This window comes from Galleria mellonella, unplaced genomic scaffold (assembly GCF_026898425.1).
Source record: "Galleria mellonella isolate WM207_F2 unplaced genomic scaffold, CSIRO_AGI_GalMel_v1 utg74, whole genome shotgun sequence".
Taxonomy (NCBI): Eukaryota; Metazoa; Arthropoda; class Insecta; order Lepidoptera; family Pyralidae; genus Galleria; species Galleria mellonella.
In genome coordinates this window covers 99,791-127,514 of record NW_026442147.1, presented here as the reverse complement: position 1 = coordinate 127,514, position 27,724 = coordinate 99,791, and the positions used below count along the sequence as shown (strand labels likewise).

The 27,724-nt window shown below is 29.8% G+C and overlaps 1 protein-coding gene across 1 annotated transcript in view; it reads right to left on the bottom strand.

Annotated features, from left to right (window-relative positions):
• Nucleotides 1–1,594: 1,594 nt before the first annotated feature.
• LOC113516096 (dual 3',5'-cyclic-AMP and -GMP phosphodiesterase 11-like) overlaps nucleotides 1,595–27,724 on the bottom strand; it is a 65,057-nt gene continuing 38,927 nt past the window's right edge. Inside the window, exons 6-15 of the mRNA XM_052900979.1 lie at nucleotides 19,536–19,694; nucleotides 18,561–18,695; nucleotides 14,182–14,331; nucleotides 12,860–12,910; nucleotides 11,758–12,012; nucleotides 10,209–10,318; nucleotides 9,388–9,576; nucleotides 7,577–7,805; nucleotides 6,347–6,430; nucleotides 1,595–5,375 (exon numbers count right to left, since the gene is read on the bottom strand). Of these exons, the coding sequence (XP_052756939.1) occupies nucleotides 5,031–5,375; nucleotides 6,347–6,430; nucleotides 7,577–7,805; nucleotides 9,388–9,576; nucleotides 10,209–10,318; nucleotides 11,758–12,012; nucleotides 12,860–12,910; nucleotides 14,182–14,331; nucleotides 18,561–18,695; nucleotides 19,536–19,694 (1,707 nt within the window). The 3' untranslated portion in view covers nucleotides 1,595–5,030. The remainder of the gene's footprint in view (nucleotides 5,376–6,346; nucleotides 6,431–7,576; nucleotides 7,806–9,387; nucleotides 9,577–10,208; nucleotides 10,319–11,757; nucleotides 12,013–12,859; nucleotides 12,911–14,181; nucleotides 14,332–18,560; nucleotides 18,696–19,535; nucleotides 19,695–27,724) is intronic.

Below are 27,724 nucleotides of genomic sequence, written 5' to 3'. Positions count from 1 at the left end.
TCTTGAAGGTGTCATAATTCATTTAACTCAATCCGAGAGGATTCGAATTAGCTGAGAAAACCCGTATTTCTCAGCTATCCGGCGTACGGTGGAGTAAGTTTTTACGTGTGTAAGTTAATAGATGGAAATTAAATAGTCACCCTGCCTGCACAATCGGTATACATCCCCAACTTCTCATCCTTGGTGGGAAAGGAATTGTTAGTACTGGGATTTAACAGTCCCTTTGCTAGCAATATACTCTAACAGGTCAACTTCCATGCAGTTTTTTCTGAAAACGATCGTGGTTAATTATTGATGAATTCGTCACAATGGGCTAACTGACCTGCTTTCATATACACCTATCATTTCTTACTGATACCCCGTCGTGGCAAATTTAACAATTATTAACCTTTAAAAGCCTGTTTTTTTAAATCAATTTAATCAATATATAAAAAATATTTAAAAAAATAGTAAAAAAAAATCAAAACGATATTTTTATATATTTATTTTGAAAAAAAAAACATTTGGTATCATTTTTGATACTTTAGACATTACGGTATTCAAAATATTTAAATTTATTTAACAATGAAACAATGCAAAACCCGGTATCAAATTTGAAACTTCAGGCATTTAAGGGTTAACTAAAATAATTTCCACTTAAGAGATTGTTAGTAATGGGAACTAATGGCTCCATTGCTAGCAAGCCTTGTCTACGCGGTTCCCTCTGGAAACCATTGTGCATAAATAGTATAATATTGTGTGTAAATACTTGTTGCATTCATCATGATGGACTTACAGACGTGCTTTCATGCTCATTTGTCATCCCTTACTGGTGCCTCGCCAGTGTATACCGATAGCGCAGGCGGAGTTACCATTCCATTATCATCCATTATAAAAAAAATCCACGGGAAACCGGGAAGGTCGACCTGATAAGATATACTGCTACCAATAGGACGATTAAACACCATTACTAACGATCCCTTTTTCCTCTAGTGGAGTAGATTACCAGTTACATTATAGAAGGCATTAATAAAAGGCAGGTATTATTATTACTCGGAAAAATATATTAAACCTTGTCATCTAAAACTTTTCAAAGTTTCAAGACGAAGGCCTTCATAGTACGTTATATTAAGTTTGTGGTCTTTAAACAATCCAGTGATGACTTGTGGGACCGAAACATGGTTCTACCTACATACAGACAACCCCGTATGCAAAAGCTTGAAAATTACTCAGCGAGATATAGAGAGCGCTATGCTTAGTTTCTTTGCGTGATAGAATTAGAAACGTGGATATCCGCAAAAGAACCAAAGTAACCGACATAGCCCGAAGGATAAGGGCTGATCACATAGGTTCTTTAGTAGCAATCCCGTATGGGTAAACGCAGAGTAGGACGACCCCCCACTAGATGGGGTAACGACCGCAAATGTATTGCAGCAAGTCAGTGGATGCAAGTGGGGCAGGACCGTTCCTTATGGCAGTCTTGGGTTGGCTATGTTCAGCAGTGGACGAGCAATGGCTAAGATGATGATTATTATTATAAATTCCAATTATCTTTAAGGCTAGCATAAGGCAGAGAATAGAGACACATTTTCACATATAAGGACAAATAAATAACTTATATATTTCAAAATTTGTTTAATCATAAATAAATAACATTTTTTGTTTGGAACAAAACAACCTCCATTATTATTCACACACCATACAACTCTTCATTTAGTGAATTACAATTATTAATTCTCTAATTACTTTCTAATAATACTTACAATAATCTTAAAATTAGTGTTGTACATAGTTTATTACCACAATTAATTTGAGATTTTTCACGTAGTAAATATCTATACGCTTATAGAGAGAATTATTCCAATTAGAAAATACTGTTTTTGTATTTTTTTTTGTCAGTGAAATTGGTCTTATTTTTTTTATGAAAGAGAAAGAAAGTGTTATGGTAGTGTAGGTTCAGAAACGCAGTAATCGCATTTTTATTTACTGTCAAATTATCAACCATACTAAAAAGGTTCAAAAAGATAGTATATGTGTAAGAGTGCATAACGATTTACTAATTATAGATAGGTATAGAACGCTTATATTTTTTATAGCACGGCACAGATTAATTTTATCGTCACAGTATAATAAGAAAAAAGTTATGAAATTAAAATGAAAGGTTTCCGGCAAAAGAATACGATATTGATATCATGGATCAATATAATCAAATTGTACATTTGATAATGTAATTATAGCTCTAAGCTAAGAGATAAATTTTCAATATCAATAAATGTTATGATATTTTCTACAGTTTAGGAAACAACGATATCACTTTTATTACAGGATATTATTAATTCCTACGATTATAAATAACGTTTATCTACGTTTACTGTGTTTCCAACCGATTTTATTTATCTAATATAAAATTTTCAGTTATAATTTTTATAATAGAATAGTCATAATATTTCCCCTTTCGATATAATATTTTGTTAAACTGCAATAAATAATATTTCAATATCGAACTCAATAGAATCGAATCGAAAATGTTTGTTCCTGAATTATGAACTTTTTTTGTAGGTTTTTGGGCTCATTTCTCCCTGGCTATTTCATAATATATCTAGCATGAAATTAAACAGATTTTTACCTGAAAATCTCTTACAGATGATTGTCAACAGCGCCAGCAAAAACTGCCGTAAACACTCATCCGTAAGGTCAGTTCGGGCAGCTTTAGCAATTTAGTCGAGTAATCTTGAGAATTTGCATATGGATCTAATATTTCAGTATTTTTTAGTTACTTGCGACTGTACTAAATTACTAAAGCAGTCTAAACTAGGCTTAAAAGTGCTATCATGGACATTAAACATTAAATCATAAATCAAAGTTATTTATAAAAGTCACAAATAAAATACGATAGTAGAGTGAATATTTAAAATACCAAAAAAAAAATATATTGCAGTTAACAAAATATTCATTATAAAAAGCTTTTCAGAATAATCAAAATTTATAAAAATAATAATTGTAAGTCTCGATTACATATTTAATTGACAATTATTTTTGTTGTTTATATATAAGTAATATTAGTGGACGACACAAACGATTGACTGCAAAAAAAACATTGGAATGGATAATTGGGTGCCATAACTGTCTCTAGATAAGTCATTGCGAGGCAAAAGTTCCATAAAACGGTCTACGAAAAAATAAAAATTTATAAGTACTTACCAAATAAATACAGTACATTAGTACTGTTCAATTATTTACACGTGCAAACATTAGACCCTGTTCACATTACTAAAAACTCGCCATGAGAGGATTATAAAGCGAATAGTACTAAATCACTTGAAAGCTACCGTTTACATGCGTATGAGAGTGTCTTAGTAATATAAATAGGGCATTAAGAAGTACTTAGTACGCACACAAACGCCTATCACTAAATTAATCTCGAAAAGTTTTAAATATACCATGCACTTATAGAATTTATTTGAAAAGTGGATACCATTACATAGAATTCGATTTGATAGAAAGAAAAGTTACTTAAATAAAAATATATAAAGAAATACAAAATATTTAATAATATAACTTATAAAGTAAAAATAGTTTATAAGAAAAAATCAATATTTTGAAATAAAAATAGATTTATATTTTCTAAAACGCTCTATTGTAGAAAAGAATCTCTATAACGCTCATTATTGCATTGACATCGTGTGCGTACTTTATAGCAATGAAAATATAAATCATAAGTCCCAAACAATAAGATATAATATGCAACAATTAAATAATCGAATCAACCAGGTGTATAATTCTGGTTGATGCGATTATACTCGTATATAAACTTACTTTTTATGTATTACATTTAATGAACTTAAAAAGGTCAAATCCAATCATCATACATTATAATACTATATAGCTTGCATATTTTAAGTTTTAATAGGTAGGCAATTAATTGTAACTAGAAAAAAGTCAACAATTTATTAAAAACTTTTTGGTATTTTGGTCAGTTGTTTGATAACTACGTTACGACAGTTAGGCCCTGCATTTTCTACTGTTAGAATATCCCTCGAAAATAAATCTTCAATGTGAATTGAAAATTATATAATGTATCTTAAATGATACGAAATCTAGCGATACATGAATAACTTCATGTAATACATAAGAATAGGCGAATGAGGTAAATCAACACATTTATTGCGACCGTACACATTCCGAATTCCTTATAAATGGTATTATTTCTTAATACATAACTCAAACGATAGACTCGAGTACAAAATAGAAGCTAAATGTGATTTTGTTATAAGGCATTCGGAAAGTGTCAAGTCACACTTAGGTACATACTTGAAGATTTCTTAAAGGTAGGTACTTAAAAAAGGTAAAGCTAAAATGAAGTGTACAAAAATAGTGCGACAATCATGACCACTTATCCGATATAGGTACGCCATGCGTTAGATGAATTTCAAATTCGACTAAAATCGTCTATTTACTATTTACTACACAAATATCACACAATCCGTTCGCGACACACTTTTTACTTGATAACTCTTCACTCGTAAAAATTGTCCCTGGATTCAAGCAGACCAATAGAAAATGATATGAGTTTATGAATCACGGCGGGTGCATGCTTAAAATGATGCTTGTGCTTGAAGCGAGTAGGTACTCATTTAATTTATAATAAATTGGCCCATATTCATATAAATTTAAATCTCCTTTAAATAAACCAATATTTAGTATATTAGTGTATTATGTCACTTTTTTCAAATTAAGAATTTAGCTTGAAAAAAGACGGTTATTTTAACAGATATTTAGGTTTTGAAGATAAGAGTAGTTACATAACTATAATGTAAACTTCGATTAGTTACATATAAACAATAAAATAAAATTCCAAATTTCATAATCTAGAAAAAATATACTTGATTTATTAACTTTACACTTAAGGACAGTGGTTTTGAATAAAACCTAGAATGTATATGCTAATTTAAAATTTGGCTTCTCTATTGGCCTTCGAAACAAGGTATGGACGCAATCCACATTTATAAGACGCGTTTCACTATATCACAATGTCATATAAATTTTTTTAATTAATTTAAATCATGTAAATGACAAAACTTATTGGGATCCCTGGGCATAGTGAGAACGTTGTTGCAAAGTAGACCGACGACAGGATTTTCAAGGTTTTCATATTTTGAGTTGGTCTCCGATGAAAGACTTACGGCACCGCTGCTGTCTCCCTCGTATGTGTTCTCAGTGTCGTCCACGTTTTGCGAGCTGATACTCGATTTGTCGTTTCTCTCATTAATATGGTCTCTATCGTGGACCGAATAATCGATTTTCTCACCATTATTGGCCATCTCAATCCAATGGGCTCGATTGCTTTTCACTCGGTCGAGCATTGGCTGTAAAGTTGGTGACAATACCGCGAATGCCTGAAATAAGATACGATTGATATTGAAAATTTATATTAGAAAATATAAATTTAAACATTTACATCAGTAACTTTGTAATCCTACTTCAAGGAATTAAATCTATACGACAAATATAAACACAAAATCATCAAATTTTACTGCAGTAATTACCAGAATACAAAATAAAACGTCAAAATGTACACAAATTTAAGTATTTCAAAAATTAAACATCAGGACCAACGTTTGTATAAAATATTATTTGGTCCTAAAAAGTTCCACTAATAAGATAAAAAGATTCCTTTTTTTTTTTTTTTTTTAAATAATACGAAATAATTACTTGACGAGTGTAATAATGAATTTCGAGAGTACTGTAATATGATACTTCCAACTAATAAAAATACCTTTTAAATGTAATAGGCACTTTTTTTTAGAAAGTTCCATATTATATTGTAAGAGGAAAACTGAAGAAGGGCTTTCATTAGCTCATATTACGAGTGTCAACTACTAACAGTTTACTATATTATACCTACTTACATACTATTTTTTTTTAAATATGTTTATTATGTATTGTAGTTATATATGTACTGAATATATGTATTTTTTTATCGGTGTACCTCAATAAATAACCACTAAAACCATACCTAGTTTTTCTTATATTTTTTGCGATATTATGATTATTTGGAAAATTATAAAAAAAAAAATATATAATATAAAGACAGAAGCCTCCATGTTGCTTTAGTTTTATTCGAATATTTATAATAGTTTCATAGAAAAATAATTTTAAAGTTTGGGATTGCAACCCCCATTTTTCAAAAACGAATAAAGCTAGGGGTTTGATAATTGGTCAAAAATTATTTCCAACAAGTAGCACTAACTACCACTAACGATATATCAAAGCTACCAGTGTCAACAAAGACGCCAGTGCAGATTTCATAAGGAAACACGGCGGGACCTTTTTGTATGTTTAATACTATAATATTGTAGATACATACCTCGTAAATAGGCAAACATATGGTGTCAATAAATTTGACTTGCATAGCAGGGAGTTCATCTTCCTTATCTCTATTCATTAAGTCCTGAAACAAAAAATAATGCTTTAATTCTCCATAACGTATATGAATATTGGTATATTCTTTTATTAAAGATATTGCGTATGTATATGAAATAGGATGAAACTTAACGTTGCATCTATCAAATCGCTACATACCACCATAATCTGGCGCTGAATTTTAAGAAAATTACACTAAATAAAAAATATATGAATGTACTTCATGTATATAAACATATAATAACATGTATGTATATAAAAGTGTAACCAAACTGTACTGGAATCAATATCAATAGGAGCGCCCAGTAACTACGTACGAGCACATCGACGGCACTTATTCGATGTTCCATTACGAAGAACAGAGTTCGCTAAGCAGGCTCCCCTATCTCTTGCATTGAAACTACTCAATGATATTTTGAGCCAGTATCCGCAATTGGATGTATTTGCCTCCAACTTGCTGGAGTTTCGTCGGGTGACCACGGAGTATTTGTGTTCAGACGTTTTTGTTTAAGTCTTTTTATATTATTCTTGTTGTATATATGTAATATTCCTTTTTTTATATGTTGTTGTATTCATGCTTTCCTGGGTGGGCGTATTGGAAGACTGTAAGGCTCACCCAGTGGATGTAATAAATAAATAAATAAATAAATGTAAATATTTTTTAATATCTTTAAAAATATAGTACTTTTATATAAAACCGGCCAAAACAAAAGGAAATAACAACATATTTATGTAAAAGCATTTTATACAATCATAATAAATTATTATAATTTTAATATATAAAATTTTTTGCAGTTCTTATTAGATATTTTATTAAGAGTATACGTATGACTTTCTCAATTGTTTTTGATACGATACCAAACTATTTTTTTTTTCACGACTTGACATGAGCCCATCGTACCGACGAATACAAGAATAGAATGATCCATGAATATGAACAATCGAAGGTAGGAAATCTTTTCAACGGTTATCTGCATATGAAGCACATTATAAAGCACTTGATGGGGTAGCGCGATGAAGACGTTTTAACCTGACGTACTATGTAAATTATCTTCTAAATAATTATTATCATTGAAAAACTGTGCCAAGTATTTTTATGGGATGCCTGAAGTGGATTCTTCAAGTAGCGTAGCATTGAAAACATGCAACTAATATATATTAAACAAATACTTACTATAGGTGTCAAATTCAGGTTTTGCCTCTCCAGATCGCCCTGTCTGAAGAATTCACCAGCGACCAACGCAGCGACCCGCCGCTCGACGGGCCAAGGTTTTGTGATAGCGGCGAGGTCACACGCCGTCATCAGCATAGCCCGGAGTAAACCTCGCCGCTCCTCGCACTCGCCCCACGCTGGTGTCACCGCTCTATCAACGCTCACTAGTTCGATGAAGGGTTTCCGTTTACTGAAAACAACATTCGCTTGACTCAATATTATTTTTCTTCGCAGACCGGAAACATTTACAATGGGGTAGATTGTAGAGGGTGGTATGTAATTTACATGTGCAGACTTTGTTATAAAAGACATTTTTATAGATAACTCTATTCCATCGTATTCTGTTACGAAACAGCTGTATTAGAATGACTACACAAGTTAAGAGCAGTGAAATAAGAAGATATAGATTTTTCAGAAATAGCAACGTAAGTAACAATAAGTCTATGTGAACAAGCTTAAAATGGCGTCACAGTTTATTCTTTGCTGTCCATGGTTTTGTTTTTAATCTAAATAGGACTACTATATACAATTAGGATCGTCTGCTAGGTTTCCATTCCATGTTATATAAAAACACGTGGATGAAAAATAACAGTGCGTACTAACTCCGCATCATTAATAGATAAGTGAATCGATCACGCCACAATCAAACTCTGTATGTGTGCACGCGTGATACATTTACGCAATTAACTACTACGACCCTAACAAACCAATCAACTTACCATGGTGTGTGTTACTGAGCTGTGTATTTACACAACCGGTTCGACTTAATTTGGGGGCAATGTTTTTTTATTTGTGCACTCTGAACTTAGGTGACGCAGAGTTCTTTTTTTCTCGTCGGTAAAAAAATATTTTGTAATAAAAACATTGTACCTACTTAAATATTATGTTTTTTATACTCGGTAATGGCTTTAAACAAGGGCGATTGTGATCATAATTATTTGAATAAAATTATTAACTCCGCTACCATTATTATGTGTGTGACTGCTAACACTCGAAGATTGTCCACCACTATTAGATACTACCAGAAGTTCCACAACCTTCCATTAGCCATCAATCTCCGACTGGCATTTTCTTTATGCACCTTAACACGTATTTTACTTCTGAACGAGGCAACTTCAGGCAAATTATTAGATCGCTGCTCAAAGGCTGTATTATTATAGTATTAATCGCTCGGCCCCCAAACTGCGAATTCTCAGTCGCATCAATCTTTGTTTGTTGGCAATCCATACATATCAATAATAGTGGAATTAAACAAATTAGTTCTAATCCAATAACTAGCGATATGGACTTCCGCAAGATAACATTTAGTTCAGTAAAATATGTGATCATAGTCTTAAGTCCATCTTTATTACCTTCATAGGTAAATAAAATTTAAATAAATAAATACAATGTGTACAGATAAATAGAGAAACAGATAAAGAGATAATTAAAATTATATAAGATTACGTCATAGCTTCTCTACTATTATCAGTTTATAAAATGTTCAGGTAATGTTTAGTAAAAACTTTAAGATTTTATTTAGGTGTCTATAACAAATTTAAAACAGTAACTACTTGTATTTATTTCTAGTTAGGCTATTTGCGACGTAATCCACGTGACTAGAAATATTTATTAACCAGGTTAAAAAGGGATTTATAAAGCCGACGTTAGTTCTCAATGACAACATTTACGTGACAAATTCAATGACGAATGGTTGAGCCCTTAAAGTGTCAATTGGTAAATAAACAACCCTTCTATATAATAATAATAAGGATTAGTAATATAAACTTTACCTGAAATATACAGCTAAATCGGTGGATAGTATAGCATCTTCGAGTACTTTAACTACTTTTTCATAGTCTTCTGAAGATAGGTTTGCTAGAACCTGGTTTCCAGGTGAGTTCAGGATCATCAAACACTGATCAAAGTGATGGTGCTCCATTGTTGATGTTGAGTACAGCTGTGCCAAAGGTGACGATGCTCTGAGAAAAAAAAAAGCAATATTTACCATAGGTATGTATAATCTTACCAAAATATAGTCGGACTAATTAGGTTGTTAGAGTAGAACGATAAAGAAAAAAGTGATAAATTTTTAAGAATAGTTTTCACATAAGGTTGTAAATTATTTAAAGCATTTTCATCAAATATTAGAAGATATAAATGTACTTTATTTATATAAAAAAAAATGCAAAAAATAACGTAAACTTTAAGAAATTAAATAGTAAGTAGGGACAAAAACAAGCAGAACTCCATTGAAATATGTAACATAATATAAGTTTGACGTTATTAAATTGCGATAAATAACTTATAATATAATCGCGTAGTGATAAAGTAAAAATGTGTGTCATTACTATTTTCACCACTAAGATATGATGTGAAGGTAACTACAGGAGCAAAACACAAAACATCAATATAATAAGACAGAAAAACTTGAAGTAAAACTACATACCAAGCCAGAAGGCTTGGTCAAAATGGTAGTATTCTAGTAATGGTAGTATAGTAGCTAATTATAATTCTTGTATTATGAAGCAGGATTCGTGTCTATTATACCATTGGATTGTGACTGGTAATATGAAGAATGAATGTTGAATTACGATTATTAAATATAACTTACTTGATTTGAAAAGAGTTATTGGTCCCTCGATGATCAAGATCGTGACACAAACAGCCGATAATAAGAGCCAGACATTCTAGCTCTCCAAAAATCTTCCACCACTGAGTCTCCTAGAAATAAATGTAAGACACTATAATTAAATAAGAAACGAAGGTCTTAGTGGTCAATTTACAATTGCTATTATGATATACTATAGGCATCTTTGACGACTATGAACAAGATTAAAATATTTAACCTTATTTATTTAACTAAATTATATCCGTTAAATTTCCGTGTGATTTACATCATTCGAGGATTTTTATATATTTATTTTTTATTTTTATATTTTTAACACCATCAAGTAACGCGGTAGGACATTCTTACCGTTAAATGACACTGTACAGGATATCATAAATTTATATCAAGTATTTATAACACCAAGATCAAAAACTTTAGAAAGTTTTACGAAGTGAGCAAAAAATATAAGTAAATAAATATTTAAAGAAAATAACGAAAAGCATTCAAGATCTCAGAAAAGTATCATTGGTAACAATAATAATATTGGTTTTTAATACTTTTATGTTTTTATTTTCAGACTCCTGACTTACATTGCAATTTAAATAACTTACATTACAATGTAAACTTTAAAGTATTCTAGTATAGTGAAAATACGAAAAATATATACCTAGATAATAATTAATTAGTGAACCTAATTATAATATGCAAAATAATCTATTTAATATTATACCTACAAATAATAATTATTAATCTTATCAGAAAAGTAATCAATACAATATTATATCGATTACTTCTCTTATCAAACGCTTCAATTTCATTAACAAGGTGAAGTTCATTTTGTTGTTTTATATTATCATGGCAATAGATAGATAAATAGTAATCAATATACCTATAGTTGTAGTTTCTACCGTGACAAACTTGTCACACAGAACTTTTCATATTAACAACTGTCACCTGTTAACGCCGTTTTCATTATAGATCTTAGAAGCCTTTGGGGATGACTGTCTGTTACAGAACACTACAATTATGTAACTTGCCTAATCATAGATAGAGGAATCCGCTGTAGGTTCTATTTTAAATCTGTATTGCAAATATTTGTCAACACTGCATATAAAAAAGAGAGCTACATTATATAAAATTATATTACAATATCATCCAACTAATATTACAAACTAGCTATATTCTGCGGCTTCGCTTGTAGTCGTATCGTATTATTAAGAAATGAGCCTACCAAAAGCAAATATCATTTATAAAATTCGACTAGTACTTTCAGAGATTAGCGCATTCAAATAAACTCTCGTTTTATTGTATTAGTATAGATACTTGATAAAATCATCATTGTTTGAATATTTAGATGTTATAGTCATATTTATTATAGTAGAATTTGAGTTAAATTTAATATACGAGCTCATACTCTGATAATTCAGAATATTCAGAATGTATATTAATATATACATGGTATATTTTTTATCCTTATTCAACAAAACAAGTCCACAAGTACGATATAATAAAATTTCACAATCTGCATGAGAAGTTAAGCTTAGAAACTTACAGTCAATATGGCGAACATCATCTGAGCGACGTTGAACGCGTGCCGCCAATTATGGTAAGTCACGTTTCTGTAGTTTTTCTTAACGCTTAATAACCATCGGCAGAGGACGCTGTAGTCGATATGAAATCGCTCAACGAAGTCTAGGTCGAGGAACATTCGAAGACACGCTTTTAACGTGTCATCGTCTGTTAGGTCGATATCGTCGAAATCTAGCTCGTGAAGACTAAAATGGACAGAGGACGGTATCCTTAAAGTCTGTAATAAAATACAAGTCTGTTTAAAAACATTTACAAAGACAAGATTTTATAATGTAATTTGCCATATTATGGCTGCAGCCATTTTAAGCTGATATTATTTATAATAATCGTTACCTATTCTTCAACCTGTTTCATTTGGTATCCGTATTAAGAGGACTAAGAAAATATCACCATCCGCCATTTTGTGATGACGGCCATTTTAAGGAATATTACAATGTTGAGTATTACATATACTGACCATATTTATATTGCATTTTGTATAATGCATTATATATGTATATAAACATGTAAGCAAAATCTTGCAAAATTTGTCATAAACCGTTTAATAAATATAAATCTTGTAAATATGGTTTCTTTATTATAAAACTTAAAAATGTCTGATTACTGCTACTGAGGGATGTATATTAATGCTAACTTTAAAAGACATTAGGGTTTAAGATTTAAGAAAGGGACACGTAATTCGTTATAATGTGTAGAATTACCAATTTTTAGCAATTTAGCTTTATTTTTTGCTTTTCGTGATAATATATTCTATTTCTATTAGAAACATTTTATTATTAAATTCATTCATCTACATAAAAATAAAAATAGATAAAATAAGGATTCTTATGTCACGCCCTCAATAAAATGCGGTATACGATATTTAATTTCATTAAATGATTATAAGAAATTGTTAATTGATTCTCTCCCTACTTACATGGCTGTTAATTTAAAACGAATGTTAATATTTTGAATAGTTCAATACTTATGTAGATATCGTAGGTCAATCTAAGAAACTTTAATTATTGGGACCAACGGAACTGGAAATATGGGGACAAATTACGCAAATAGCTTTATAAACTTACCCGTAATCGTTGAGCGTCGTCTAACGAAGCGGATGCGTGGTAACTTAATACCTGGAATTTAGAGAAAACATAATCAAAATCGACTCAATTTGAACAACTAATATGTAATAAAATATTGCTACATTATATATTTGATTATAAAGATTTATAAAAATACATTTAATGTTCTTATTAAAAAAAAAAACTTTACAGCTTTGGAAGATTAAATATCAAATGTTTAGCGGTATCTATAACATTTAAATGTAGATAAAAATTAATAAATATGTACTATCTATCTATCATTATACCAATTCTTTGTAACAAGCAAAGAAAATAGTGGATCAAAAAACTAAAAAAAATACTATTTGGTTATTTTCTTTAGAGTTCTCATAGTTAATTGTGTCATACATTGCAACCATACGTATTTCAGTACATTAAAAATCTGGTTTATTAAAACCTATTTGGGAATCCTAAAAAAAAACCTTTGTTCGTTATCCACTCGGGCCTTTTAATTTTTTCATAGATTTATTTTTACCTGCTATTTCCATCATTCATTCTCAAATTCGACAAAAACATGAGCTAACGAACACATTTATGCCTATGTAGGTAGAACATTCCATTCAGTCTTAATAAGAAACGTTATTTCATTAATTTAAACAAGACGACGATATAGCACAAATCATTTCATTTTATTATTAATTTGAGACGCGAATGCAAGGAAAGATATTAATAGCAGTTCCCGTTCATTATTTCATTTTTCTTCGAGTCTCTGTGATTTTATTTTTCCTGCGATATTAAGTAGATTCGTTATTATTCTTTCATTCTATTTCTAAAATTGGATTATTCTAAAATAGATATAAGGATAATATAATAATACGTAGTCGTTATAGTAAATCATAAAAATATACCAACCAAGTTTAAGGTAACTTTCGAATGAAGGAAAATCTCTAATATTATACTGTTATGCCCCCAATTTTAAACTGAATTCCACAATTTATTTTACATTTAGGATTATATTCCTGTATTATTCCTGGCCTATTTTAATTTTGACGCTTAAAGCTGTCAGTAGTCCATGGTACTGCTCATGTTTATAGGCGACGGTTACCACTTTCCATCAAGTGGGCCGTCAGCTTGTTTGTCATTCTAAGTTGTATAAAAAAAAAAGAAAAAAGCTTTTTTAAGGAACAAAACATTGCTTATTGCAAAATAAAATGTACTTGAGTTCTAAAGGAAAAATTTTCAATGCAATTTATTAATGTATAATCTCGTAGTTTACCGGTGTGTTCACGATAGAAGTCTCTTTATTGAGGAGTAAATAATACTTCTATAGTAACAATACTCACGTCAAGCGTAACACTCTGCTTTGCCATGGCTGTGATGGCCTTCTCATACATGTGAGTGTTGTGGATGCCCATCCCGCAAAATATAGCAAAGGCTTCCACAAAGTTCTCGTCGTTTTTCGTGAAAAGCAGTTCATCAAATTTGTTGACGAGCTGTAATAGAGCAAATTGTTAATTAAATTTTTGTGTTGATTGCATAATCATTTTGTCAAGATTAAAGTCGAATTGAAATATATACACACATACATACATACATACATATATATATATATATATATATATATATATATATATATATCATTATCATTGTATATATCTATATTTTAGAAGTGGCAAATACAAGTTATAATAATTATGGTTAAATTATAAGCTGTGTAAACCCGGCATAGAATGGGCGACCCCCTTTTCCGTTCCCGTAGATATCATCGAAGACGGTTAAAGAAACTTAATGATCGAAGGATAAACAGCAGCGTTCCTGTTTAAACATCACCAGCCTAACTGCGGTTGCCAACCCACCCACTAAGCGTAACAACTACCCCCACTCCCCCCAGGGGCAGGCATATGTTCAGCAGTGAATAATTAACAGTTGATGAGATGATGATGATAGTGCTGTTCATGTTTATAGGCGACAATTGCCGCTTTACAGGTGAACCATCAGTTTGTTTGTAATTGTGATGTTGCATAAAAAAAAAGATATTGATTGTAATTAAAGCTATTTTTCGAATAATATAATTTCTTTTTCTCTCACTAGCCTTAATTACTTATTCAAAAAGTTCTTTTTTATATATCTGTATACCAAAATATTTTTTATATATTTTTGTACTTAACATATACATATTAAATTAACTGTAAAACATTATAATAAAGAACTACTCGCTGTACTTAATTAGTACTGCACTTCATATATTCTGAATATAAAGGAATGGAAACTTCAAAAATTTAATCTACCGACAAAAAGTTCTCGACTTCACCAGCCCAGTAACCATAATTTTGGAAGATAAAATACCTATCTGTATAATATATTACGAAGTAAGTAAGTAATATATTGTAAGTAAAGTATATAAAACTCTTTGTTATGAAAGTGTTGTAATAATGAAATTATGGAAACAACTTAGTACAGTTTGTTGTAGGAGACCCTATAATAAAGACCAAGTTTAATATTCCACAATAAAGGAGAGACTTTTACGAAATATTTTAGATAATTTCGCCTTTATTACGTCATTATAGACAGCTGTTAGTTGTTTAGAAACTTTAAATTCATAGTATTTTTAGAAAAAAAAAAAATAGAAATATTGCGTAGAAACATACTTGGATTTCTTTTAATAGGTACCGCAATGTATTTTTTAAAAGAATCCAATATCGTGTAAATATCGCATAATTGTGACAGCAATTTCCTAAAATATGACATTTTACGAAATGGCGACATCATACATATACATACATATTACCAATACATAACATATCAGCAAAGAATAATGTGCATGAACTAACACATAAACGAGTAGTCTATAATTTAATAAAAAAAATTCATTCCGTTTAATTTTCATTCAAAGTTGTGTATTGACATTCAGAAAAACGTAATACGTATGTTACTATATCATTAAACTATAACTTAGTATCCAATAACTAAGGTTGTTCTGTTATTACTTATTAATTTTGAATTTTCAGTTAATGCATTGCGAACAATATAAAGTAATGGTTTAAATATTTGTCAGCGCAACAGTACCTACGCCACAACCACCTTATTGCAATTATAAAGTTAAAACATGGATATAATACTGTATCCTGTCACACGCCAATTCACAATGTTGTGAGAATCAACATTCATAACGTTATCGTAGTACATTGTGGTTTTCAGTAATTGAAAGAATTTTTCACATAAGAAACAAATTTTCAGTTGTTTTTGATGATAACTCTATTGCGGTAGAATTACGAAGGGACATATAAAAAGTATAAAAAATAAGTTTATTTCAGCAGGAATAGTCTATAACAAAATCCTGTTTGCGTTATAACGTCGAAAAGTTTAATGGGCTATGGACAACCCCTATCCATATGGGAAATAAGAATATCAAATGTATGTTTCTAATACAAACTTTATGACTTTCAAGATAAGGGTCCTCTGCCACAAATGTTAGTATAGCTATAATAGGCTCCTACACATTCGTAAATGATCAAGTCAAATTACTAAAGGTATTGCCTAAACGGAATTAAGGAACAAAATGATATCGTAAAAGCTAACTGATATTGCCTTATCAAAATTCTATTTACTTATTCCCGTTAACGCGGATAAAACGAACGAAACGAAACATAAAGTATGGAACCAATGCAGTTTCACACTATCCTAAAATTGGCCTCGATCTTTTGTACAACAGAATTTGTCGCAGTGCGCAATCGTTTAATAAATACTTTTTAAATTCACTTAAAAGCAATACAATTTTTGAACATAACCGCATTTTTCTATCAGTTGTAAAATATATAGTTTCTGCCACTTATAAATTTAGCGTGAATTCACAGCTACATTCTATTTTCTGCGTGATCGTTAATAGCTAAACCAGAATAATATAATGTTGTAAATAATAATACAGTAGTAATTTTATCACAACCGTTTTGTAGTTCTAGTCTAATGGAGGATACATCTTCAGTTGGAAAATTGAAATAAAATTGAAATAAAACTCGTAGTAAAAATTATAAAATTAATAAAAAAAATTAAGAAGAACTATACTTCTTTATAAAAATGCAGGGTTTAATAAATTTGGAAATATTTTGAATTAATTATGTGACATAAATATCCAAATACAATGTCCCAACGGAATTTATGCTTGAAAATAGATTTGTGTTTATACATGGGGTGTTTAATCATTCTTAATAAAATTACTGTAATTATGCATATTTATTTTAATTTTTATAAATCAATAGACATTAAAGTTTAAACTAGAAATAAAAGAGACAAATCCTGGTACAATTGCCAACAACTCTATTATAATGAAATTAATTAACAAAGATTAACGTGACTTTTAATTAGCTTGGTGGACTTTTAACGACGCTATGCTGCGTATACCATACTCTACCCTCGTATGATAGTAATTGACCGCATTTTGCTATCCCTTTCGCACATTGCCGGTTTGTTCTTGTGAATTTTTTATTAAGCCTATATGATCAAATTCGAAAGGGTAAATTCATATCAGATGTCACTGAATTGGTTAATACTAATTCAATGTTTTCCTTTCTCGATGACAGTAGTTTTTTATATTAAAATTATGAAATGAACATCTAAATTTTTTATATCTTATAATTTTTATTCCGTAAAAGTAGCGATCATATTAGTCATACCATTTCTTAAAATTCATTGAATGATAAAGAAAATACAAATTAAATAAACACGTTTACGAGTAGAACATAGAGACAGATTAACTAAGAGACACTGAGTGTGTCACAATTGATTAATTTAAACTCTCGTATTTCCATAAACGTTCATATTTTGAATTGGCAAGACAATTTATTACTGTCACTTCGTATTCAGTGGCAGAATAACCATTATCTATGAATGCTTCATTCTACGCTCTTTGAATACCGCGAACGCTGTTTCCTACGTTAATCACTTAATACAATAATTTATGAACAAGTCTCACAACCATGTGGAATAAATGGAATGAGAAATGGAAAGATTATTATTGCAATTTTGATATCTAGTTACACTAATTCTAAAGAAGATCTCTGTATACAGCTTCGTTTCATTAATCCAATCGCAAGTCATAAAACCGACACGGCAAGAGCAGGATAATGTATTTACATTCCTTATACTGCCCACTTCTATGTTCATTTTCTTGCTATGAAAACGAGCTATGAGTAAATAAAGCATAAAATGATTGATGATGGAATAAATTCAGCGAGTTATTAACGACTTCGTAGAGAAGGCGGAAGTAATTGCAAAAAAATATTTGTCTGTTCAATAAAGTATCTTTTAATAAAGGCGCCATACTGGTTCGATTTCAAATGAAGAAATAAAGGATCCAAAAAGAACAAAAGATTCACCTCGATGTATTTAATAACTTAATTTTATATCTCGTAGTAAGAAATGCACGTTGTAAATTGATTATTGCTAAATTTAATATATGAAGCAATAATTATTACATAAGCTATGAAATTTTCGATGAAATTGCTTAATCACATAGATAAATCTTTTGTTAGAAAGTATTAGCATAATTGATTCTAAATTATATATGAGGACGATGATAGTAGATGATGTAAGAAATTTACTAACAATGCGATAGGTATTGAGAACGACGGCTTTCTGTGACAAATCTATTCTATAGGAAGAAATTTGTAAGATATTTAAATGCTTGCGATGATATTATTATTAAGCACTTGAAACTTAAATATACCTGAATAACTCCAATTATTCTTCCCTCGGAGTTTTTAATAGCCATACACAAAATAGTGTTGTGTTTGAATCCCGTGCCATCATCCACCGACGGATCAAATCGTGGATCTAAATACGCGTCTGCGATGTTTACGGTCTGTAAAAAAAAAATATTTGTGATAAATAAAATATATTAATAAAATTACCTGTGTGGTAAATTTATAAAAATATTTGTATCGAAAATTTGTTCGTAAGAGTCATCATCAACTTTTCGATTCGCCTTAATGTAATTTTCGAGGAACCGGAAAATTATACCTTTTTATTTATAGAATGGAAACAAAATTCTATCGCAACTTACTCCTAACAATATATTATTATATTTTTCTTTTTCTTTATAGATATATTTAGAAACTATAACTATTGATACAAACCTTTTAGAAATTTGTGATGTATTGAATAAGAGATATCTACCGAAATATTTCGTTTAATATATATAGCCCACCATTAAAATTCTAGTAGTATTTTTTTTTTATCTAAAACCATTTCTATTTTCACTGCCGACCTTAATTTAAACGTTGAATTCGACTTATATTTGGCCGAGCTTACTCGAATCCTTTAACCATTTCTCAGAAAACGATTTATTAACTTTATTTATTTTATATAAAAAAAATACAAAAGTTACTTTTGGGCTTTACTCTTTCTTAGTTTATATAATTCAAAAATTCTTTTAATTCAAAAATTATTTATAGATATCACGAAATAGTAATAAGCAAAGATGTTGAGCATTGTGGTGGGTGAATTTTCAAAAATGCTGCCTACAAACATTTAAAAAGTCGATAATGCACAAGCACCTTCTCTCGTGTTACAGGTGTTCATCGGCGACAAAAGTCGCATTTCATCATGTGATCCCTCATTTTCGTAATTTGCCTCCCTAACAATAAAAAAATCTACTATGATTGATGTCAAAATAAAAAAAAAATACATTAGAAGAAGTTACCTCGCCAGTTGTAGCTACGTAGCCTGTGATGCCGATGTTGATGGGGAAACGGCTCTCGTAGGGGGATGTCCGAGGTGTACCGGGTTCAGCATCGTCACCCGCCTCCAGGTCGAATACCCGTGAGAAACTGCCCTTCGACGCCTCATGGACCAAGAGTACCTGTCATAATATAAACATGCGTAAAGCACAGGCGCATTTAATAGGGGCGGCAAGAGTTGTACTGTGCCCACTCCAAGATGCAAGTAAAACTTTGTAAAGACATGTCTATGTGTACATATGCACTCTTTTTTTAAGATGTCAACTAATCCCTGCCCATTTTCACTATGTTGTATCCCGATAGCAAAGCACTTTGGCTCAAAAATCTCAGGATCCAACCCCCTCTCGATACGCCAATGATTATAAGAATGACATCAAAACCATTAGCATCCTTTTAAAAAAGTATTCTATGAATAAAATTGAATTATTTTTCTCGAAAACCCATGAAAATGTAAGTCTCTCACACATGCACACATCTCACACACATATTTATACATAGTGTGTTCAACTATCAAGTTCGTTTGTTGGATTGTTTAAAACTCTTTATTGCACAATAAAAGAAATTAAATATATAATATACAGCTTTCATTGTAGCAATCATATTATTTTCACAAAAAATATCTTCTTTTAACAATGAACATCTATAGGCACAATCCAGAATACACGGATACAGACCATTTTATAAAAAAAATAATTTCTAAACGGACTCGCCTCGAAACAGAATCTGAGATCTTATTCACACACACCAACGTATATACTCGGTACGGAAATTATGGCATAATTACAATTTAAGTGTCTATAACTGAATAAAATTATTTTTATGTATGTTTAAATGGTGAGAGAAAAACAGCCTATGTTGATTTACTTAAAACACATCTGAAAACGCAAATTAAACGCAGTGCTGTGTAGTTTCGTGGGCTTGTTCATTTAAATGCAAATTGAGGTCAAACATAATTTTAACGTACAAAGTATTAATTTAACTTGGAAACTGGAATGAGACAAAGAATTTTAACAGGATAAAACTATGCTCATTTTAGTACAAAAAAATTACACGTGATATTAAAACTTGATTTTCACACAAAGATTAAAAATATTAGCATAATTCATTAGAAAAATAATAATAATCTTCAAAAAATTTAAATGTTTACATTTTTTAATGTGGTTCATCAGAAGAAAAAAAAACGAGGAACTAGCTACCTGAACACATATTTTACCATCAAATTAAAATAAATGCAAAGATTTTTCTAATCTACTTTATCTAACAAGATATTTCTTTAAAATATATATATATATATATATATATATATTCTTTATTGCACTAAAACATATAGTAACAACAATAAGTTAATAACAATGTTAGCAAAGGCGAACTTATCTCTAAAAGAGATTTCTTCCAGTCAACCTAACACAGTGGCATACGAAGTAGTGAGTGGGCAGTAGTAGTGCAAAATTACAGTCCAATTAAAAATCTCTTACATTTTGTAGCTGTTAATTAAACGCCGATTATTCTTAGTACGATTTCATTGTTACTATGTACTACAAATATAAACTGAAATTATAATTCACATCTAAATTTATTTAAATATTATAGCACTGGTATAAATTTTAAATTTAGTTAAATTTAATTAAATATTGAAATCAACAGCGTCCAAAAAATACATTGTTATAAAGGCATCATCCCTTTTAGGTACAAAAATAGTCTTTTGGCGTAACAACTTTAAAACATTTGTAAGTCCTATTTTTAGAGCGTAAAGTCGTATTTACGGTCTTCACGAATAACTTTGTTCGTTTTCTCTAAAATTTCGCAGCAATTATTCGAGTTATTTTTAAAAGTAATTATAGTAGATTCTGTAAAGTAAGTTCTTGAATCTTGTGGAATATTGTTTTCTAAGTGAAAATGGAGATTTCGGAATCAAATATAACAAAGAGTGTTTTGAATTTTTCATGACGAATAATTCCTTTTTAACTTTAAAACATTTTCCCGCTTTAAATATAATATAAGTATAGGTCACTTCACAATAGCGATACTTGTTAAAATATCCAAAAATGTCTATAATAACAAATATAAATGTGATTTACCACTTTTACGGCAACACATACTGGTTAAATACCTTCGTCTTCAAACTTGTCTTTGGATGAAAAGATATGGCATAGTTTTCCGAACGCTACCCAGCCGAGTTGAATTCGTTAGTTTACTATACGTCTTAAAAATAATATTTACACGTATCTAGTATCACAGGAAATTTTGGCAGGTACAACAAAATTATCTATGTAGGAGAATTATGATGTGAAATATGTAATATATGATGAGTATGCCCTCAATTCACTACGTAATTGTAATAAATTACAGCTCTAATAATCTGAACAAGACGGCTAATACGTACGAAGGGACAGACATGCGGATGGAAATAATGATTGTCTCTCATTTGACTACAGAACCCTAAAAAGGTCTAATAATTCAATCGACCTTTATTATAAGAGTCTTTAGTAAAGAAATTGAGGTAAGGTCTTTCGAAGGAAACAGATTTAAGGGATGCTGAAACACCCACGTGGAGACAGCGTTTATTATATAACGTTATTTCAAAATTTACAAAAAGCATTTTATTTAAAAATTATCAAAGCTCACAAAATCCTTTTAACGACAGTTTTAAAGACAACTTTTATATCTTGATCTAGAATATCTAGATAGAATATCTCGAAACAAACTTAGACAAAACCAGCCAAAATACTTTTTAAATGACTATCTTGAGTAATTGTATTAATCTTGTAATTGATGGTTTTTATCCTACAAATTCGTCCTTATCTTGTACCTTTACTACAATCAACATTATACACTCACCCTCACAAGAAATTGAATATTTCTTCAATAATGTATTTAACATTGTTTCTGTTTCCAACTGACCAGTCTTTTCTTGCAGCCTATTAATATTATATTACTAATAAAATTTATGAGAACTCTAGTTAAATTGTAAAGGATTTGCTAAATAAACTAGAAGGTAACTTTAAGAATAGACCCCAAGTAATATGAGCCCGATATTGGTGTTCAAACAACAGTAACTTCATCCGAAATTAAATTTGATTTCCGTTCACGTTTATAAACGACCGATTTAATCTAATTTTCAGACCCGATTTGAAAATGCAAATTTTATTGTAAATCGTATCGTCTGATATAATTAAATTAGTAAATATTGATCTACTAAAAATACTTTTCGATAATAGAGATTTTCCTGAACTTTCCATTGCTTCGAGCTACAATTACTTATCCAAAATTAGAAATATATTACGGTAATTTAAATATCGATATTAATTTATTTCTTTTAATCGACTATATTACTGATGTTAACTTATTGTTTAATTGCCTTTTAGGTCAAAAGAATGGTCTGACCGTTTTGTGACCGAAAAATGTTTCATAATTTTTTTTTTGGGATTTTACACTCCATCTAAATTTCTATGATCTGGAAACAAATCTAAAAAAGTCTTTTAAACATTTTTCATTCCTACAAAAGTATTTTAATTCGTATTCGTAAATAGAAACTTGGACATCGCAAGAACATTCAAAGTTCTTTCATCACAGAACTTGAGGATACATGTTGTTTTGAAATAATAAAGATTTTTCTTAGTAAGCGACAGAACTCTGTAACTCAGATAAATCCTAATCTTTATAGGTTTTCGATAAAATTAAAATAACATGCAAAATATATTTCTGTTACCAATTACTTTCACTTTTTAAAATAATGCACAGACGTAATTTTCAATAAAAAATAACTTTATTAAGTATACGTACATAAGTAAAGTATTTATAATAAATATTAATGAAAAATTATTTCCTCATAGTGAATACTATATTACTCAAAAATATGATGAGTAAAAAATATTTGTTATAAATGTAGGCATTAGAGTAAGAAATCTACCTAACTGTGCAATATTTAAAGTGGAAGTGTAAATATTTTAGTTATTTCAAATAATAAATGTTTAAGCTGAACTAGAATGATGCTAAATAGTTTTTACAAAAAAATCGCCTGAAGTATCTAACAACCTTTCTTCAAGATTTCCCAAGAGTAGGGATTTTGCACGTTGCTGATCCTTTTCTATTCTCATTAGGACTTATGCCACCCTTTTCTCCAGATTTTCTCATGCTTCACATTGTTTAGAGGGTGTTCAAAGCTGAACAGATATTTTGCAGAGTCATTTTGGGTTAATGTCTAACATTAAGCTTGTAGGCGTGAATATACTATTACCTTTTTGTCCGCTTTTAAGTGGTCACTTGGGAACTTACCCCGCAGTTATTTTGCAAACACGAATCCCTAAATAAACATTTTTATTCCAACCATATCTACCCATAGATTGAGTTAAGAAACTTTTATAGGCAGTCATTAAAGTATCGAAAAGAAAATATATTTCACCAAAACGTTTTGGTTTTCTTCAAAGGAAATTTTTCTCGCCAGTTGAATTTCAAAGTATGCGGCATTGAAGCGGCAACGCGATTGATCAAGTTATGGGATACTAAATATATAAGTACCTTTTGAATAATATTATTACAGTGAATATTGGCCACGACATTTTGACGTTAAACGTTTCTTTATTTAGACACATAAAACTTTTATTTGTTAAAATACAAAAACATTGCCTCTCGATTCTTGTAAATAATAATTGTTTTATTTTGGTTTAGAACGAATTATCGTTTTCTAGAATATCTCTCATTTAGTAAAGATTGTATTTTATTTGCAGAGATTGGATTAGAATGTCATTTCTAAGTAATTCTAAGAAGTCAGAATTCTTATATTAAATGCATTTTTAGTATTTTAAACGGATTTAGATATTCATTTTTCAAAAAATAGGATATATTCTCATATTAGTGCCGTATTACTAGTTTTGTCACTGTTACTAGATTTAGTTGATAGAACAAAGTCATACATTATGCGAAACTGACCTAACGGCCAATTTCTGATATGAAAATTGTCGTACTTGAGAAACAAACTAGTACATCTCTAATGACCCTTAATTATCAATTAGTACTTAACTGACAGCATGAATCGATGAATGGAGGTGAGTGTGGCGCCAGCCAGAGACAATTTTATCATCACGGATGGACGTCGATTAAACAGAGATTACTAACGAGAGATAGGTGACTAGAAATTACGCTACTGTTTCTTCTAAAACATTACAACTGTGAACTTATCATAACGACAAACAATTACAAGAAAAGATCACAGTAAGAAAACAATAGGCAGCGTTATTGCTAAACGCGATTTCATCCAAGTAACCTTTGATTTTAACTACATCAATAGAAAATGTAACGCCATTATTAAGTAACTAACACCTTTACAAACTTTTACATTATTATGCAGCTTCCTAAAAAGAAGGATCTTAATTCGTTTAATGTTTTTATATTGATGTTACGCAATTATATCGCTATTTCTGAACGGATTTTTACAATTCTATTTGCAATAAATAGGTTTACTCACGTATTCGTTTACAGAAGATGCCGTTTTTTTTCTTTAAAAAACAAAAAACTACTTGTTGCGAGCAAAATTTACGTGTAGACTATTGTTATGTGTCATTAATCCAGGATACAGTCCAAGCGTGTTAAACATTCGAGTCAGATGAGTCGTTTAAACGTGATTGTATAACAAACTAATTAATCTAAATATTTTATAGATTCTCGTATTTATAACGGTAATCTGCAATCGGAAATAACCTTAATAATTATTAAAATTAAGCAATATTATATAAACTTATACCATGACGTGGCTTCTAGTTGATATTAATGGAGATTTCCTTTGATGTCAAAATTAATTTACAGAACAAAGACAATAATGCCATAGGTGTGTTTGATACAATAACTCACGTTAACATGGTATCTGAAGCTAATTTCGCAAATATTATTGTGTAAATTTCGTAACCTCTGTTGGAACTCTCTTTGTCTAATAATATCAATATCACTTCATATAGTTTATGTAATATTGGCTTGTAGATTTTCGTGAAGTATACTTAGGTACACTTCCAATTATATGTTAATATATAAAAATACCATATCACGATATTCCTTTGCCAGATTTCACGAAAGCACTGATTCGATTTTTATAAAATTTTGTATATGTGTATTGTTTACTCCAACTATAAAGATAACAACAATATTTGCTGATAGCTGACCCTCAGCTAGTATTATACATATATTACTAGCTGAATGAGTTGATGATTATATATATATATATATATATATATATATATATATATATATAATGAAAAATAAATGTTAATTTTAACAAAATTTCATATCTCATGTCTAATAACAATTAAATTTCCGTCTTAAAAAATATTGTAAGTCAAGTTTGTGGTCAAAAAGTATATTTTTTTAAAATTTGAACGTGTAATATAAAAGTGGTGCAATTAATTTCTTTCTAACCAGGTACTATATAAAATACTGGCTAATTGATCCAGTACATAATATGGTTGAAAGCCCTTTTATTTTCAGTACCGTGCTGTAACGTATTGTATTATGAAAAATTAAATAATAACGTTCTGTAGACATAACCCAGAACCTAGATGTAAATCATTTTACAAAATTCTTCGCATTCTATATATTCTTTATTTTATTTTTTTGTTTATTGTCTATAGTGGAGATTTTGCAATGGATTAAAATATTTATACGAAGATCGGTCGTATAAAAATTATAATCCATTAAAAACAAAATTGATAGATGCCTAATAAAGCCCCGTCCCATAAAATACACAAATCGGAGAGCAATTTCTCATCTGGGTTTATGAATAATATCGATAATGTAAATTTTACACCTTTCGCCTTTTCCAATGTTTATTCAAAAGCGGCCCAATTCATTCATTTATATATAGTAATACATTAATAAGGGACTTTAGAATGAAATATATTGTTACAAATGTTGCGGATACTTGAAATTTTTTGAAAGAATACAGACATTTTAACATTAGATTAAAAGTATCTAGAATGTCTACAAAGGATTCGTCGCAAAACATTTAATTTTTTTTTTAATTTTTATGAGAGTGAATCGTATCCATAGATCATATATAAACTTACACGATTTATAGGTGTGTATTGATAAGGAAAACAAAAATATAGTTATTATTTCCAATAAGCGGTGGGTAATATATAGCAATATCTATATATTGATCCAATTACATATATGTTAAAAGTCTGATATCCAAAAAATAATTTTGGATAATAGACATATTCAAAAATAGATATTTGACCGATATGGGCGACATCGAAACGGGTGATGATCTTTTATCCGCCATCAATATCCAGAGGAATCTAATATATAGATATGGGATAAGTTGAATATTACCCATGCCTATTTTCAATACCAAAATGGCACTATGTGTTATTTAAAACGAAATACAAATAAAGCAAATCTATGACCTAAAAGTAATAGAGTAATGGATTACATTAGTACATCCCATACTAATAAAATTGTAAATGAGAATGTCTATATTAAATTTTAAAAGAGTTCAATGGAGTTTAACAATATCAAGTACTTATATAAATTAATTGTATTCTAGACTAGATTAATAAATAATTAATTAAATTAATTAGTTCACGCGAGCAAATCTGTTGATTACAACCAGTATTTTTCGAGTATAATGGAAAAATTTATTAACTTCAGATTGATGTATTTATTAAAGATGAAAAGACCAACTTAATTTCTTAAAATTCAGGATATTGCTTTTAAAATGAATTATGCAGATCAAATTAGGCAGATCCGAATCTTGAGAATGCTTGATTGGATTTATAATACATTTTAGAACGTTGAAATTTTATAGCGCTTTCTTTGGAGGACTTGACGAAAAAAAATTTGCTAGTATAATATACTATTTTAAATGAGCAACTGCGTTTGCTATATAGGAATATATTGATAGTTTGCAATATAAAGAAATATTTTTTTTTCTTCATTTGAACCGTTGGCCAAATATAGAAAGCCTTGATAAAAAAAAATTAAGACTCATACTAATATGGCGAGTCCACCTGACAAATTATAACTGTATGGCAAATTATATCTGTAATTTGACCTTCCATTGGTAACAATTATACATATTTATACGGAAACAATTTTGTTTTCATCAGGTGGGCCGTCAGCTTGTTTACCATTCCAAGTCATAAAAAGTAAGATGTTATCAAAA